Source organism: Apteryx mantelli, chromosome 1, assembly GCF_036417845.1.
Source record: "Apteryx mantelli isolate bAptMan1 chromosome 1, bAptMan1.hap1, whole genome shotgun sequence".
Lineage (NCBI taxonomy): Eukaryota > Metazoa > Chordata > Aves > Apterygiformes > Apterygidae > Apteryx > Apteryx mantelli.
This window is the reverse complement of record NC_089978.1, coordinates 182,940,112-182,958,741: the sequence shown is the minus strand read 5'-3', so window position 1 is coordinate 182,958,741 and position 18,630 is coordinate 182,940,112. Positions and strand designations below refer to the sequence as shown.

The 18,630-nt window shown below is 42.1% G+C and overlaps 1 protein-coding gene across 2 annotated transcripts in view; it reads right to left on the bottom strand.

The window, feature by feature from the left end:
- Position 1: 1 nt before the first annotated feature.
- Positions 2–18,630, bottom strand: part of CPM (carboxypeptidase M) — a 38,236-nt gene continuing 19,607 nt past the window's right edge. For both annotated transcript variants that reach the window (XM_067313660.1, XM_067313670.1), the window contains 7 exons: positions 16,990–17,087; positions 7,558–7,730; positions 5,942–6,126; positions 5,530–5,700; positions 4,305–4,457; positions 2,745–2,893; positions 2–1,377 (listed from right to left, as the gene is read on the bottom strand). In XM_067313660.1, coding sequence (XP_067169761.1) covers positions 1,144–1,377; positions 2,745–2,893; positions 4,305–4,457; positions 5,530–5,700; positions 5,942–6,126; positions 7,558–7,730; positions 16,990–17,087 — 1,163 coding nt within the window. In that variant the 3' untranslated portion in view covers positions 2–1,143. The remainder of the gene's footprint in view (positions 1,378–2,744; positions 2,894–4,304; positions 4,458–5,529; positions 5,701–5,941; positions 6,127–7,557; positions 7,731–16,989; positions 17,088–18,630) is intronic.

The following is an 18,630-nucleotide window of genomic DNA, read 5'->3' as shown; positions in this document are numbered from 1 at the left end:
ATCACCTTTTTAAGTTTTCCTTTTAAGTTGTTTAAGACAATTACCAGCAGATAAAGTTTTAAAATAAACACACAGGACCATACTAACCAGCTGTCATTATTGATTTTTTTTTGAGGTTATTGGCCATTTCAAAGTGCCCTAAAAATGACTTGCACATGATGAGACAAAAGGAATCTTCTGCTAATTCTACATGCAACACATTGCAACTCCCGAAGCACTGTTCAGAAAGTTGTTACTGAATCCAGCCTTTGTAAAAGGATCCCCTATGTTCCTTGCTGAAGTGTGCCGTCTTCTTTAATCATTTGTTACATATAGTCCAAACAGTATATTAACAGGGCTGTGAAATACACGTAAAAGCAAAGAATCCAAAGAAGTCACTAAAATCATTAATCAGACTGAAAAATTCCAATTCCAGTTCTTCTCCATGCCAGATTAAGTAAATAATGGCCTAGATCAACTTTGTGAAGCTGTAGATGACGGTTTCCATAGTATTTTCAATAGTTCTGTCTTGGAGGAACAAAGCTGTCAGAGAAATGTCCACTGCTACTGTGCCTGACGGCATGGATTCTCCTTCCAGCAGCAACACCCTTTGGAACATGCTTATGCTTTATTTCCATCTTGTTTTACAACTGTTACTGATCTTTGTACCTTATTTCAGCCCTGTCAGTCTCATCTGCATAGATAAAAAGAGCATGCTTACAAATGTCATTCTCCATTTACATCAGTGGCTTTATTATGCGAAACTAGGGTTAAGCTAATTGTTTACAGTGGTGTAGGCACATCATTAACTGTTAGTTCAATGCTGCGATTGAGTTTGTATGAAACATTTGCAGTACAACCCTGTACTTTTTTGAATTCAAATTCTTCAAAATTAATCTATACTTTCCACACTGAAATTCTACAATGTCTATCTCTATAGGCTGTACAATAATTCTTTAGATTAAAATATGTAGAAAAATATGTCTATTATAAGTAAAACATTTGATTGTCTAGCCAGTATTTATAAAATACAATAAACATGATTTTAAATCTGAGAATTTCATTTATAAAACATACATTATTTTGCATATACAATTGTTTTAAAAGCCAAATTTGTGCAAGAAGACATGGATTTTTGCCTTGCCTTGTCATTCATCTCTGTCTTTATTTAAAAATTACAAGCATAATGGTCATTAAAACAAAGAGATGTAAAGTTGGTTTTCCTGCTGCTGAAGTGCGTTCAAGCTCTTGGTAGAGGGGAGTTTTAGGACACGAAGCAGCTCTTGTTCTGATAGAGACTTCTGAGAAAGAGAAGTCACATTTCAAAGCACTGAAGTTACCAGCATTATTGGGTACTTCCACTGTCTTCAGCATTGATTTAAATCCTGGTACAGTAGCCTGGGAACAAACAGGAAAGATTTCTTTCTTACTTGGTTTTAAATGTTAATTTCAGCTGTGTAACAAGCATTGTCTAATGTGTTGCTTTAAATGTGTCTGACCTATTAAAAAAAGTGTTCTAAACGTAAACTAAACTACAGAATGAGAAAACCGTAAAGTTTCTCTCATACAGCAACTAGACTAAACCAAAGTAAACTGAGATGGAAATGATACTAGAATGTCTCTTTTGGTGCTTTTTCACAGTAGACAAGGGTTTTAGCTAACTTTGCTTTATTTGGGTCATTGATTTAAAATGAACTGATTGATTAAATTGCTTAGCAAGAAGAACCAGAAAACCTGAAGGATGCAGCCTGTTGGGTAACTAACCTTGTTAGGCAGTGGCAAAGCAATACATGAGGTCTGCTTCATGTGAACAGAAACAAGAATGTGCAGTCATAACAAGCAAGAAGCTAGCAGCAAAAACAAGTACTGGATACCACGCAGGTTTCTCTACTGAGTAAAATAATTTCTTGGTCATGACTTTTCCTTGCCTTTTTTTAATGTGTTAACATTAAGTGGAATTGCTTGCCTCCACAGACAAAACTAAAGGCAGTGCTGGCTTACTCCTTTTGCTAGCTCCAGCAGGAGGGCGGGGGGGGGGGAGCATGTGAAGGTGGTGGTCCCTTGGTGCTCAAGACCAAAGAGGAATTTACTAGATGATTGGCGTTTTACAGCAGAAAAATCCCTTCCCTGGGAGATGACAGAGGAGTCTTCTTTCAATGCAGCAGCGATTTTTGGCACAAGGGACCATGGAGCACTGTGTGCTGTACAGGAGAGGGAATCCTGCAATTAAGGGTAAGCATAAACCCTTGGCTGGCACCAGGCAGAGACCACACAAATAGCTGGACAGATTTCCCCAGCACAGGCTATTGGCAGCATGCGCAAAGCAGCCATTTCCACCCAAGGGAACAGCCATCACTGATGGCCTTGTCAGGCTGCTGCCTGGGGTGGCCTGGATCCCAGCCTCTGTCTCGTCACCATCGAGGGGCTCTGTGGTTTGCTTCAAACACCTCTAGCTAGCATCACCATGGCCCAGACACGCAGCTGGCTCCACCATCTAGCTCAGACGAGTGCTTATTTCTGAGCATTTTGAGGACCAGAGGACTGTATCAAAAAATGTCCTTACTACTGGTTAAGGTTTTAAGTTTGTGGGGTTTTTCTTTTGTTTGGTTGTTGTTGTTGTTGTTTTTTAAATCTGCTAAAAAGCCTTTCAGGTCCTATACATGACTTGAGCAAGTTCAGCTCATTCATCTGTAGGGGTTCAGTCTCACTGTGATCAAGAACTCAATGCAGTTAGAAACAATAATTTAGCAAATCAGCACACTTACATTGATCACGTATACCCCAGGCAAAAGGAGAAGGAAGTACTCTCCATGTTCATTTGTTCGGTAAGGGCAGACATGAGGTCTTCCTTTGGCTTCCACGATTGCATTTGGAATAGGATTCCCGTTCTTATCAGTAACTTGACCTTTGATGCCTGTGCAAAAGGGAGAGGAGAGAAAGATCGCAAAGTGTAATTATGCTCAGCCTCCTGGTCTGGAAGGGCTGGACTAAATGTTGCTGGATGCACACAAAGCCAGTTTCCTTCATTTCCAGCACATCTAAGTAGTCACGTAAGTCACATATCTTACTGAAAAAAATTAAAATAGAAAATCCTTTTTTTATTTTTAATAGTTTACCACCATGTTAATTTAGAAAACAGCATTCTAATCTCTGCTTTCTCATTTGCTGAAATTATCACATATACTTATATTATTGCATGCACCTTTACTAAACAGCTTAATACCTCAAAATCCTCCATGCCTTTTTTTTTTTTTTTTTTAATAACAGCCTCTAATCTAGTAATTCCAGAACAACAACAGTGTCTGCTTATGGAGTGGTTTCTCACACACAGCCTTAAAGGTATCACTGGCATTAAGCAAAGATAAAAGAGCAGTCAGGCATTCAGGGCAAGAAAAAGGCAGATAAGCAACAGATTTATGCAAACCCTTCAATTCTGTTCATTATGAAATACCACAGCTTCACTAAGTAGAAGTTCTTTCCTCCAACTGTGGAGTCAAAAGCATACCTAGAAAGGCCTTAAAACAAACAAACAAAAAGCCAGCAAGGACCCAGAAAACATTTTGCACATATGCACGCGCACATGTCCAAACACACAAGTCTGAGACTTCCAAAATAAAGGACTGTGCCACAGCCGGAGAGGAAAGTCGACTCATGGAGAGGGGTGTACGGTAAAGTGGTCCCAGGGGACTGTCCCCTGCTCCTGCCCCAGCACATTTTAAGCCCCTTGTGCCATCGCAGCCATGCCAGCTGCCCCACTCCTGATACTCACACGTACAAGCTCTCCTCTCTAGCCTGTGCCTGGCCTTGTAGCACTTGCAATTCAAGTCTTTCCTTGTAAGCCACAGCTCCCAAGTTTATGCTATAAATGTGAAAAAAATCTGACTTTTCACTTAAAAGACAGACAGATAGATAGCTTCCTACCCTAAGGTATGTAGAAGAAAAACTTGAAAATGGGACCTCATTATCAGAAAAGTCAGGTGTCTCTTGTGAGGGATTTGTGTTTGTTGCTTTAAAAAACAAACAAAACCAAAATGACTCCACCAAAACATTCAGTTCTGAATCTGATCTTTTGATTGGGAAGGGAAGGGAAAAAAAAGCAAGTGACTGACTCACAAGTTTGGCAATACAACTGCTGCCAAACTGGCACCTAGCTCAGATATATCTGGAAAGCGACTGAGGAATGGAAAAAACTTTGATATCTGAAGTGGCTGAGCCAGAGCTTCTCGCCTGTGAGGTCTGACACTGAACTGGGCTACTTCAGGAGTCCCCACTTTGCCCACCAGCCTGTCCGCAGCTCTAGCTCCCTGCCCTGTTCGCATACCCACCTAGATGCACTTGTTTTATATATTCAATTAAAGCAACTTTGTTGTCTCTCCAGAACTGTTCCAGCTGGTCTTCAGGGGGATATTTACAGCATGACAGCTCCAATGTAATTTCAAAACATTGTCCCCAGACATAGTTGTAATCTTGCATTCCACCTTAAATTTGAAATAAAACAAATGGTGTTTAGCTGGAAGGAAGCACCAATTTCAAGCTAGAAGAACAGTAGGAGAGTTTAAAACTGGTACTTGCATCACATTTGTAAATAGGTACATCAGTAAAATACACCAGACAAATTATTCTTCAGTGCCAGAGTCACTTATATTTACTGTCTACTGTGGAAAAACAGCTTAATTACTCTACAAGATGCATGTAGAGTAATGCTACATGCATACAACGCTACAACACTCCCAAATAAATAGAGGCAGATAAATTTATGGTTTGGCATAGAGTTTGACGTTCTCACAACTGCCCCATGAGCCTTTTAAGGATCTGAATTCGGATTGTGAAAGCAACATGTAGTGCCACAGTATACAGGCCCACGATTCTATTGGCTACAAATAAACAGAGATTAAAACACTTCTGTAATCAAAGATAAAGAAAAGAAAAGAAAAGAAAAGAAAAGAAAAGAAAAGAAAAGAAAAGAAAAGAGAAAAGAAAAGAAAAGAAGAAAAGAAAAAAGAAAAGAAAAGAGGATGATATATAAACAAGACTTTGGTTTTCTTCCTGAAAGGAGAGGAAATAAATAGGTTTTGATCTCGGTTACAGCAGATGAACTGTATGCACTGTTAACAGTAGAGTCATTCCTGACTTGCTCCAAGAAAGGATTTTGGCCTCCAGGCTACGTGTAGCTATGCAAACATATCGATGTAGTATTAACAAATGGTCTGTGATGCCAGGGCTGTGTGTGTGTGTGTGTGTGTGTGTGTGTGTGTGCGTGCGTTCTATATAGTTATGAGAGAACTGCTCTGGCCTTGAGAAGGGGCAGGAGAGAAGCCAGACAGCAGAAGCTGCCTCATTCACTTGTGTACCTGCTGACCAGGAGAGTCTATGAATGCTTGTGTCCTGCTCAGAGACTCTACGGGAATGTGGTGGCTTAATCAGCTCACTAGCTACTTGAACCAGCCCTCTACTGTGGGCAAAACCACAGCAGTTTCATCATCAGGATGGCAAAAGCGAGTGAGAACATCGTATCTGAAGCACCTGAAAAGGTATCATTGACATTCTTACCTTCCAGTGGGTACCACGAATACCCATTGGTAATGCCTTCTGGAAAGGGTTGTCTGTTGTCACACCCAGCCCCTTTGTACATGCTCGCATGGTTGAAAGAATAGGTTTTCGCCAGGTGAATAAAAACATCATCATCTGGAGATCTGCTATAGCCTTTTAAAGAGCCGGTAACTGCAGAATAAAGATAGCCAGCATGTAACTCCCACTATTGGTAAAACATACAGTGCTGCTTACATACAGGATGAGAATCTCTCAAACAGACACATCAGGCTTTTTCATGGGGTTTATCAAAGCCTATCCATCCCAGCTCAAAGGCTGCAAAAACCTTGCAGAAAACTTGTGAGTTTTGCTTTGATACAGCTAAAGCCCCTAAAACAAATCAGATGTGGAGAAACATTTGGTATTATCTTACCTGAGTTACCATTATCAAATGTGTAACTGGCAACCAGGGCACCCCCATGCAAGTTTGCTGAAAGGACAAATGTTTCATTTTTTATCCAGTTCATCACTGCTTGAGTCTCTGGCTGAATGGTGACGTTGTTACTTTCAAAGACATCAGGAAAATTCCGGTTCAGATCTTCTCCATTCTTATTGTACCTTAGAAAGAGGAAAGACATTCCCGTAACAGTTTTGCCTGTAGACACCTCCACATTGTCAGACTCCTGTAAGTTATGATGATCTGTGGCATGCCAGTGTCTTTAGGGAACAGGCATGAACACCATCACAAATGTATCTTTTCAAGCATTACAAAAACAGACTTTATTTTGCACATACACATGCCTACACACGCATGAATTAGAAAAACCTAATCCAGGTCAGGATGTTGTCCTTCTGAGTGTGTTTTTCCACTCATATCGGAACGTGACCAGTGCATAGTTGTATCCCTTCCACTGCTGCCACTCTGGGCATAGAGCAAAAAATTTTACTCAAAAACAGGATGTATTTCCTTCTACCTGTACTTGAAGGTCTAGCTGTTTACACAAATGCTTTATTCCTTTCTTCCTTTTTCACTCAGAGAGGTCAGTACAGACAGTACTTAGTTTCTCAGAGTATAGAGGGTACTTAGCTTTAGCTGTGCTAATTTTTAAACTCAGTTAGTTAAATTCACTCTATTTGCCACTGAGGGGGATTTAAAAAATTGCATGCTCCATAAATGCCCTAGCCATGTGCTGAGCAATAAATCTCTTTCCCAATCAAAAGGAGGGCCTAGACAACTGAATACTGTCTGTACCTAACCTACCTTCTCGCTGCTCCAGAAGTTGCCATAGTCAGAGATCCAGGAGAACTTCTAGCTCAGGAGTTTAAGGCAGCTTCTGCTTTTCTTGCACCTTCCAGCTCTGTCCCATGGGCATTTCTTCCTGTTCTCTCACTCTCTCCTCTTCTACTTTCTTAATCTTTTCTCCCCTTTTTGGTGTCTCCAATAGTTACATTCAAGAATGCAAAAGTAGCATTTTCTTCTGCATCAGTTTTTTTCTAGCACTGCTATTAGCACAGTACCTATTCTAGCTAGTTCTGTTTCTGTAAATCTTACACAACCTCTTACTAGGTCTTAGATCATTAAATCTACTAGGTCTGCAAACAACATGATGAACCTTAGAAACATATTTAGAAGTCCATTTGACAAGCTTAGACATACTTTTTTCTCATTAACTGGGGTTACATAGTTCTCCTACTGAAATAGATACCTGTAGCTGGACTTTCTCTTCTTTTTTCTAGCACCCTAAAGGTCTAAATAGGTTGTTGTGTTTCTATTCACAGTGTGCATCTCCTGCCTAAAAGGTTAGGTCATTATATCATTCTGACCAATTTTCCTCTAGCTCCAGCACATATAAACACCAGTCTGACTCAGTCTTCTAAAATCTCTATGCTGTAACAGAGCATCTTCAGAAGAGCACAGGACAAAATTAGCCCTAACACATCCTCCAAGCTACTCTCTCCACCAAGTATGACTCAGACATTTGGCCATTCCCACCTACTGCTCTCCAACCATTTCCTTCACCCACTCCCACCCCCCTGAGCCACCCTTACCTTCCGTGTGAGTAATAACAATCAGGCACTTTTGTAGCTTCAAATCCATCAGGATTCATTGTTGGCATGATATGAATCCGGGTGTTATTAAGTAACCGGGTAACAACTGGGTCACGTCTATAGTTTGTCACCAGGAAGTCTATCAAATGGAGCAGAATTTCTCTCCCAACAGTCTGTATAGAGAAGGATGGATTTTATTTTAAGTCTACTATGAAGAAAAGACCCACAACCTTGCACTTAGTTGTTTGTTTTTTTTTTTAACTGGATTACATAAACATACAAGGCACATGAGCATTCTAGCCAAAACTGTTTTGTTTCGTGCTTTCCCTCTAAAAATATTTAAAGTAATTTAATAGATGGAAGTCGTCACCAGAGGGTTTTCACAAGAGTTTTAAACCCAGATCAACCCAGCCTTTTTCTATAACGGGAAACTGACTGTGTCAGCTACACCGTTTAAATACTGTACGGACAAAGACTGAATGCAGGCCTCACCAGAAACTAAAACTGCGTAGGCTGCTGTACAAAAAGCATGTTAAAGATTACGTGGGCTTGGATACGCAACACTGCATTAGTTTCATTACCGTCAGCTCTGTGCTGATGCCTGAGGGACTCTGGGCCCTGCACCTAGAGTGCCTGTGCTGTGCACCACCGCTGGGCAGTGATGGTTCAGAAGAAAGGAAGACAAGCCCTTCCATGTTTTTCAGGGTGCTATGGAGCAGGATTTTTTCTTGTTGATCCTCTTTTCTGTGATCTCTCCTTTAATGCACGGTCAGATGAGACTGACTCCCAGTTTGGGGAGAAGTGACCCATATGCACTTCTGTTATATGCTCTCTCATGTTGCTTTATTTTAATGCCATGAACATGGGCATTGGGGAACTCAAACAGGTACATAAAATTTTTTAGAGAAACAGAGAGAAGGACCATTTGGATGCAGCCTTTGGATTCAGGGAAAGCGGTCCTGGAGAAGACGGTATTCTTTCCGCATCTAAGTTTGTTAAGTTGTGAAAGTTGGCAGGTCATTACTAACATCTTCCTTTGGTCTACTCTGGCAAATTTTAGCCAATTTACTGGCAACTTCCATTTACAGTGAGTTAAGACCAATCCTATTGTGCCCCAGAATCCACTAGCACAGTGTGTTCACTGGACCATCTTCCCAGGAGCACTGTGACCCATTTCTCAAGGGTGCCGTAGGATTCCTGTGCCTTGGCTGGGATGGGAACAAATCAAGACTTGCAACTAGATGAGCTCTGGAAATAATTTATCTCTACTTTTTCCCCCAAGAACGAAGCCTGGTAAATCACTGCAGGCTCTAATTCAGAGTTACAGAGTCTCAGTATCTTTTAGAATGAGTCTTGCACCACTAAGACAGAAATACTGCAAATACTTTTTTTTTTCCTTCTAAATTGAAGACATGGAACAGCTTTACTGGATGAAACTGGTGTCACAAATAAACATCTTCCTGTTTGCAAACAGATAATAGCTAGGGTAAAAGGTGAGTGAAATTGGGCAGAAAAAAAGGAATATTTCTTCATCGCTGTTTGCTGCACTAATATCTTCTCGTTAAATTTTCTCATCAGCGCACTGTAGGTGGCAAATCCTGCTCCGGCTGTTGAGGCAAACAGGAAGCACCAACGCTCTGTCCAGCAGGACCTCTGCCTGCAGCAGCTGGTTGGTACAAGATGGGGCAGGAGGGCTGGGTGCACTCGCTGTTCAGGTTGGGAGCAAACCATGTCCTGTCTGTTAGCTGCAATTGCTGTTTATGGTTGGGGGGGTGGGGGGAAGTAGTGCCAAACATGACTCCATTAAGCTGCAGATCACACCTTCTTAAGTGTTATACATAAAGAAGGTTCCCAGTCTCTGAATTAGAGCTTGAGCAATTCTGCCACGCTGTTTGTGTGGGGAAAAAGGATGCCCCCCCAGCAGATTTGTACCTGAGTTCCCTAGCCTTTGTCCGTCAGTTCCTAATGGTCTCATGCAAGCTACCATCGAGTAACATGCTATGGGAAGCTGCACTATATAAACGTATTTACTGTCCCAATAACTAAGTGGTTCTTTGTCTAGACTCTACAGCAAATGGGCTTTGAGAGAGGGAAAGGTACCTAACACCTTCTATTGCCAGTAACTTTCAAAATGGCACCTGAGCACATGCAAGCAGACTGCTCTGCAGTTTAGACAAGTTTACTTTGCGAAATTTTTGAAGGAGAGATGCCACAGAACCTGCCTTATGCAGGCAGCTCAGTTCCAGCTCTGGGTGATAGACATCTTGGGAAACACACGGAGCAGCTGGGAAGGAAGGGAGGGAGGGAGGGAGAGAGGGAGGGAAGTCAGCCAAATCATGGCCCTGGGCAGGAGAGAGAAAGCTTGCAGACTCGGAGGCAACAAGAACAGCCCTACCACAGAGACAGCTAAACTACAGACAAGACTGGACTGCTCTCTGGAGGTACAGGAAACAGTCTTTGCCCCCACTGTAACTTCTCTTCAGAGATCCCCCTCGCAAAAGGAAAAAAAAAAAGTACAGAAGCAGGAACAGGAATGGGAAAAATTCAGGAAGAAAAAAAGAAAAAGAAGAGATGGTGGAAAAGGACAATGTTTATAGACAACAGAAGTGGAGCAGTGTTCCATAACTGATATTCTTCGCATTGAACAGTCTTATATTGTATATGTAAGTCTGGGTTACAAAGAAATGAATCCTATTTCACAGAATTCCTTGTATAGCTATTGGCTGTTGTATCTGAGTCCTTTAGTACATTAAACAGCTCAGCATACATCCATCACAGAGGGTTTGTACTCTGATCCAGTCCCAAGGGGCGGGGGGAAGCATGTTTATTACGAGTCTGTTTTGCTAAGGCTACAGAGGGGTGTTGTTTTGGTCCAGATTGCTCTGCATCTCTTTGAAAAGTACAGTCAGAGGTGTTTGGGGAGAGGAAAAGAGAGAGCTTTAGGTTCTGGCTACAAAAAGATCAAAACTCAAGTTTTAATCAAGTCCGCAGAAGGCATCTCCTGCTCAGACAAGCTTTACCCTGACACTAAAGAGGTCAATTGTGCCTGCAAAGCAAAGTGATCAGACATTTGTTTTTACTTTAGAGCTTCGGATAAATCCTCTAGATACAGACTGTCAGCAACCTGGGTCCAGTGTATGTCAAGGACAAGGCACCTTGCCTGCAGTCTAATAGCAGGCAGAGAGCAGAGGACAGCCTTCATGTGCTCTGGGGCTTTGAGTAGACATGATGAAGTATTTGGTTTTAATTGCAGTCTCCCAAGGGTGATGGCCTCATGCCCAGGTGTATTATCTTATGGTAGCACAGTTGAGGAGTGACACAAAAGCAAAGGAAAAACCCTTCTGCCACCTCTGGGGGCACAGTTGGGTTTTCAGCTTCTCTGTGCCCTTTCAGATGTCAAAGTTTCACTGTGTACCCCAAAAAGGCGGAGTCAGAAGGAGGGGCTTTCGGCGATCCTCAGGCAAAGTCTTGAATGAAGAACCATATGTCAGGGCATGGATCTACAGCGTAGAGAAGGGTGTGACTGCAGTTTCCATGGACCTACCCCTTAAACTTGCTGACTGTATTGCTACCAGTGCAGCTGGGTCAGTGCACTGCTCAGCTCCTGAAGGGCTTGCTCAGGAAGCCCTAGCTCCAGCTAGTTAAAAGATTAAGGCTAGCAGCAATTGCACCTGCACTGTAATACCTCACTGTAGCACCCCTATTTTCAAAATATTTTTATCATCAAGTGATAGGTGCCTAGTGGGTGGATATGTTCTGCTCATTTTTACAATTAAAATTCTTTCCTTAAACATGGCCTGGATTTCAGCTGAGCTATGTTGAAATAAAGACCAGAACCATCAGGAAGGACCTGTTTCAGAACAGCACGGTCTCGCCAGCTTCCTTGCTCCAGCTCTGACTGCTCCACAGACCTAGTGTGGCATACCAAGGTGCAACAGTGAAGCGGAGTTACAGCAGAGGAGAAACTGATAATCCATCCTGGTTTAGTATTTAAATGACACTCTTACAAGACATTTTTTTAACACTTGTACAGCACTAATTATTACGCATGGTTGCGATATATCCCATCATCTTTATCCTTCTGTCTCCCATAACATCCTCACAGACAAGCTCAGGAAGTGTGGGCTAGATGAGTGGACAGTGAGGTGGATTGAGAACTGGCTGAATGGCAGAGCTCAGAGGGTTGTGATCAGCGGTGCAGAGTCTAGTTGGAGGCCTGTAGCTAGCGGTGTCCCCCGGGGGTCAGTCCTGGGTCCAGTCTTGTTCAACTTCTTCATCAATGACCTGGATGAAGGGACAGAGTGCACCCTCAGCAAGTTTGCCGATGATACAAAACTGGGAGGAGTGGCCGATACACCGGAGGGCTGTGCTGCCATTCAGAGAGACCTGGACAGGCTGGAGAGGTGGGCAGAGAGGAACCTCCTGAAGTTCAACAAAGGCAAGTGCAGGGTCCTGCACCTGGGGAGGAATAACCCCATGCACCAGTACAGGTTGGGGGTTGACCTGCTGGAAAGCAGCTCTGCGGAGAAGGACCTGGGAGTGCTGGTGGACACCAAGTTAAGCATGAGGCAGCAATGTGCCCTTGTGGCCAAGAAGGCCAATGGTATCCTGGGGTGCATCAGGAAGAGTGTTGCCAGCAGGTCGAGGGAGGTGATCCTCCCCCTCTACTCAGCCCTGGTGAGGCCACATCTGGAGTACTGCGTCCAGTTCTGGGCTCCCCAGTACAAGAGGGATGTGGCACTACTGGAGCAAGTCCAGCGAAGGGCTACAAAGATGATTAGGGGACTGGAGCATCTCTCTTATGAGGAAAGACTGAGAGAGCTGGGCCTGTTTAGCCTAGAGAAGAGAAGGCTGAGAGGGGATCTTGTCAACATGTACAAGTATCTGAAGGGAGGGTGTCAAGAGGATGGGGCCAGACTCTTTTCAGTGGTGCCCAGCGACAGGACACGAGGCAACGGGCACAAGCTGAAACACAGGCAGTTCCATCTGAACATGAGGAAATACTTCTTCACTGCGAGGGTGACAGAGCACTGGAATAGGTTGCCCAGAGAGGTAGTGGAGTCTCCTTCTCTGGAGATATTCAAAATGCGCCTGGACGCGATCCTGTGCAATGTTCTCTAGGTGACCCTGCTTGAGCAGGGGGGTTGGACTAGATGATCTCCAGAGGTCCCTTCCAACCTCAGCGATTCTGTGATTCTGTGATTCTTTACTAACATGCACCAGTCTTAAAACCACTGCGCAAATACAGCCTGGCACGTAGCCATTCCTTTCTACAGCAGCAATCACTACAGAAACATGGGAACCAGCACCTGCATGACAGGGCTATGCAGTTCCTCGTTCTGTCATCCAAGGAAATGGCGACAGAGCCCGCTTTTGAACTCGTAACTGGTATAAGATGCTACCACTTGGACCATTTCCATTCCACACAGTCTTCACCTGGCCAAGGGGAAGACTAGACTAGATTTAGACTCAGAACAGTGGGAATAAGGGTAAGGAAGGTAACCGGGCCAGGCAGCAGCCCTGCTAGTGTCTCTGACTTTCTTTACATCACATCAACTGATATTGGAACCAAGTGGAGAATAGTTCACTATACAAGGAACATCTTTTTCTATTCTCTTTTCTAGAGCATATTTTTGTTTCCCTGCCACACCTCTTTCATGCTTTATGTATGGACAAAGGACATAGTATCTCCTGAAACTCCTTATAGCAGGTATCATAGTATGTGGAAGCAACTCTGGTAGTAAAAAATTCATCCTATTGGCTAGGAATGGCTCAAGTGCAACTGCCATTCACCTTTGGAAATGAGAGTGAGAAATTTTACAGAAGACTAACTTTTTTTTTTAAGCTCCAGTTATACTGATGACAAACCTACTCCTATCCTCAGTCACCCAAATCCTAATAAATTACCATATGTCTAGAAACCCTTTTTTAGATATGACTACTTCTATGATGACATGGAAGATAGAGTCTAGTTACTTTTAAGTTAAACTGTAAGATAAGCCAGCAAGATAAATACATCCTTTCAGGTAAGGCCAGTGCAGGCCTACCAGTATGGGCTGAATGTAATGAGAGGCAAAATACTGCTGCACTCAAAGAAAGTGATCGGGAAGGCGATGATTTAGGCAAAAAGGGATGGTATTACCATCCTCGAAAAGGTTTTTTTCTTGTGATGGGCCAGTTACACTACAGCTGCGGAAAGTTAAGGAACCCATATACTTAATAGAGGGAGTGAAGGGATAGTTTACATGTTACTTACACATCCTTCCCCTTACAGGGCTTTCTGTGATATACATGGTCCAGAAACAGTTTTATAACAAATTCTCCATTTCAGTTGTGTAGATAGGCCTCAAGTCGCTGGTACAGCTGGTCAGAAGCTGACAGTTCTGCTCCATTTATGACTTTTGAGCATTTGGGGATTTGTTTTTGGCCGGTGTGAAATGCAATGAGTTTTTCCAAGAACAAATGTGTGAGCATATCTATTGGGAAAGAGAAGCTCTTCCAGGGAGAACACAAGCCTAGGACACGAAAGAGCTGCTGCCTAATTCAGAATGAACTGGGACTAGAAAAAAAACTGGAAAACTGCATCACCACTCCCCACACCAAACTACTGACGTCTTATTTGCTTTGAGCTGCCCAGACCAAAGCACAGATTCTGTTTCTCAAACATCCCTAGCCACTGCTCTGACCAGCAGGCCCCAGAACAGCAGGCAGCCTCTCCCCCAACTTCCCTGGTGCAAACTTTATCAACATTTCGCAGGGCCATGCGCATTGCACAGCCTATCAATGCCATTTTAATTGAAGTCCCATGGAGCTGAAAGTGACTGAACTACATCTAATCATCAGTTTTAATCTAGCTTGGGTTAAGCAAAAAGTACTGCTAAAAATGGTGTCCAGCTTCACTCAGGCACAGAAAGAAGAGTGGAAGTGTTTTGTTGTATCTCTGGAGACCTGAGGCAAAAGTTCACTCTATTTGGCAATGGCAAAGTTTAAAATCATTAAACTTTGGCAGGTCATGTCTTACTCTACTAAAATTTTTAACCTACTCTAAAAATAATCTTTCTGATCCTGAAAAAAATACTCTTTTCCTAATGTTGTGTATTCCCATTATTTTATTTTGAGTTCCCTGTTAGTCAGCTCTCCAAACATCCTAGGTTTTCTTCCAGCTGCATGTGTGAACAGTCTGCATACCTGCAACTCAAGTTCCCCCCCAGCTCATCTCTGGTTTTAGGAGCAGGCTGCTGGCCAAGTCAAAAAAAATAATAATAATAAAAAAAAAATCTGCCTGACAATGACAGGTTAGAAGGGCCATGTCACCAAATAGCACCAGAGAACAGAACTTTTCTCATTGTGCATATCACATTTATGGAAGGCACCAGGGAAGTACAGAAGGCAATTATATCAATGAAGCTATAATCCTACAACTTTAAGTTACAAAAGGCTGTGGAACAGCAAGTTGAAGCTTGCTATACATTCAGTGCAACACTTATCTATTAAATAGATTATAGGGGAAGTTGAATCTTTCCTCAGTGACTAATCCAGCAGAATCTTAAATTATGGGAATAAACATTCAAGTTCTCCAATGCTTCCCTCTACGAGGAATTAATTTCCTGCCATCTGAAATACATTTATGGTCAGATAGGAAAAAACTAATGCCTACTCTGTTATATCCATAAACAAAAAAAAATAAGGCTAAGGTCATCATGAGGGCCTGAAAAGGAGGAACAGCTCTATTTTCAGGACTTCTCCTAGGTGCACGCTTGGTCTGATGCACAAGCTAGAACATCATTTGTTAGAGAAATACAGCAGGGCAATTCACGGTAGCTAGGCAGCTCAAGGATCAACCCCCCTCTCTCAGACAAACTTGCGACACAGGGCCAGATACTGAAAAATTTTGCCTCATTTGTCATATAGACAATATAGAAGTTTAGATCCTAGGCAGTGATCCAGTCTGCCTGCTCTCCAGCAACACCCGACCCTATGGATATGTAAATAGCATCTGTCTCCACAGTCAAAGTTCTTCGGGCACATGAAGTTGGGTAGTGATGGTGCTTCATTTTTGGAAGTTATAATAGGAAGCATGGCAGCAGAAATCTAGCCTTCTGCAGTCCAATAGTACTTGGATTTGTAGCCTAAAAGGTAGGCTATTCTGGATGAGATCGTGTCCTGTCCCCCACCGCTTTCGCACCGAAGCTGGGTCACTCTGTAGCCAGGGCATACAGGCTTTGTAATTCTCTTCAGAAGTCTGCAGGGATTGTAATATGGAGCCTCAGCACCTCAGGCATCCTGGACTACCTTGCTGACACACACAATTTTTTTTTTTTTTAATGAGTTTCAGACCCTATCTTGGGCATCCAGTAACACGTGTACCCACTTAACACCATGAATCATCTCCCTCCCACACAGAGTTAAATTCCAAAGCAGTCAGACTCCCAGCAGCACTTTGAGCATAGCCACTGTCAAACAAGGTGAAACTAGTTTAAATTGGGAAAATTCTTGGCACATAATGTCACAAGTGCCTATAGGCGTGCAAGTGCTCACACACAGTATTGGTAATAGCAATAGCTTGTGCTTTGTTATGCAGGATACACTTCCTAATCCATAGATTTTTCTTGATTTTGCAAATTCACAGTGTAGCATATATGTAATTCTGCCATTTCTGTAATGAACTAGTGTCAATATTTACCCTTCATGTTGGAAACTGTGCAGTTCAAAGTTATCCTGAGCCCATGTCACAAAAGCAGGCAAAGCTGAAGAATAAGGGAAACAGAGAAAGCAAGAAAAGAATGGAGTGAAGAGGGAAGCCCCGAGTCTTTATATACCAGATTCATGTACTATCCCAGGAAGGCAATAATCACCATTATTGCCATGCACTGTCTCCTTTTTCATTAATAATGGGCATTCCTTCATCAGCAGATTAAGTCTGAAATGGTTTTTCATTTTGTGCTCATTATGTTCTCAGGTGAATCTAGGTATTCCTAGGTTAAGGTTCCTAAGTGAATTTGTCTTCCCAAAATAAATCATTTGGTGCATAAGTCACAGGAATTATTATTCACTCCAAGGATGAATCTGAAGAGTTCTGTCAGTCATACCTCGTGCCTAGTCAATAATAATGTACAAGCAAACTATTGCATCTAACTCATTCCCAGTAAAGTTAAAGCCTCTGGTTTTATTCACATGGAAAAGACAAAGCTCTCCCTACTTAAGAGATGTCTTAGGTGCAGAATTCTTCTCTGTGAAGTAAGGTCTCCTAAAGTCTTTCCACAAAAACAAGTGAACCTTATTCTTGAAATTCCTCAAGAAATACAAACATATCAGGTCATCTTTGAGGTATGATACACCTCTATAATAAGCAGCACATGCTTGAGAGAAGTTCTCTCTATATCTGTAGTAAGTATATTTGGTATAAATGACATTGCAAAAGTTGAAACGTACCTCATCCCCATGCATATTAGCAACATACTTGAACTCTGGAATGCCAATCTTATGATGGGTTGGAAACCTTCCCAGAACAAGAACCCACAGGTCTCTACCTTTAAGAGGGGAAGGGGAAAAGACATTTTTTTAAACAAAGTGTAAAAAATGAAACAAATCTTAAAGAAAAAAAACGTAAAAAAATTTGGTCATCAAGAAGACCATATAAATTCTCACATTTCATTGCTGTCAGTCAGTCCTACATACAGCATATCAGAGAAGACTGTGTTTTCTTTTCTAGGAGTACTTACTAAATTAGTTATAAGAATAAATGTTTGCCTTCTGACCAAAAGTCACAGTGAACCCTGCAATTTCAAAAGCATTTAACCAGTCCTAGAAAATAGTTTGGGGCATTTTTTATTTTTATTAACATTTTTTTCAAATCCAAGCTTATCAAGCGAGATCTTTTTGAAAAAGTCATCAAGCAACTAACAAGTATTTAAAATAAAATATACTCTTCTCCCAAAAACATCAAATCAGGATAAGTGTTTTCTAAAGAACATGCAAAATATTTCATTATCACAAAGAGCATCATCTTATGTAATAAAGACAAAGAAGAAAAGCTAAACACATTCATGAATTACTGATCAGAAAACAAAAAATAACGGGCATAGCTGTATTAGAGACATTTTCCAAAGATCAACAGGGGAAGAATTAATAACTACGAAGAGCATTAGTTAGGACTACTAAAGTTGCACAGGAAGCTGAATTTGAGTAAAAAAAGGGAGGGAGAGAGAACATTATGGAAGTCCTAATTTAAAAAAGGGGGAGGGGGGCGGGTATTATTTTTAGTGATGTGGCATTTCAGGTCTCATGTGTGGAACTAACTATGCTTTCCACTAGGCTGCACAATGAGGTGGACAGCTCTGGTTTCAGTAGATGACAGCAATGAAACTGGACTGATTCCCTGATAATAGCAGGCACAGCCTACAGATCGCTAATGCCCAGACCTTGCAGGCACGTCGCCTGTTTCCAGCTCTCACACAGGTCTTCCTTAGGACTCAGGAGCTGTCTCAGAGGAGTTCAGATGTCATCATTACTTACAAGCAAAAAAAAAAACCCAAAACTGTAGGTGCTGCTATATGCAATAATAAAAAAAAACATTATTTCTTACACCTTTGTGGATCATCAGATCCACAGCAAATAAACTCTGGATCATAGTCCAGAGCTGGAAGCGATGACCCTCACAGCACAGCTGCAGTCACACTTCTAGAAAGGAAAACAAAAATGCTGCAGCAACCGCAGTGTGTAAGAGAAGACAAAAGTTGAAGAGAACAGAAGAAACATTACAAAATGCACTGAAACAACTGCCAGATAGGTAAAACTGAAGTCAGTAGCTGCCAGACTAAGCTGCCACACAACAGGTTGAATCAGAGTGGCTCAGGCTCAAGAAGCAACAAGACAGCACTGAAAGCAGACGGATTCAACAAGTAGTTGTCTCAGGCCCCCCTAGTTGTACACAATCACTCTGGAAGACATTCATGTTCAATCTTTTTGGCCATAGTTTATGCACAAAGCTAAGATGCAGCCACCGACTCTTTCATTACAAAGGACAAGGTGAGCAAGTAAGATACACTTCATAAAATAAGTTGATAGTAAGCG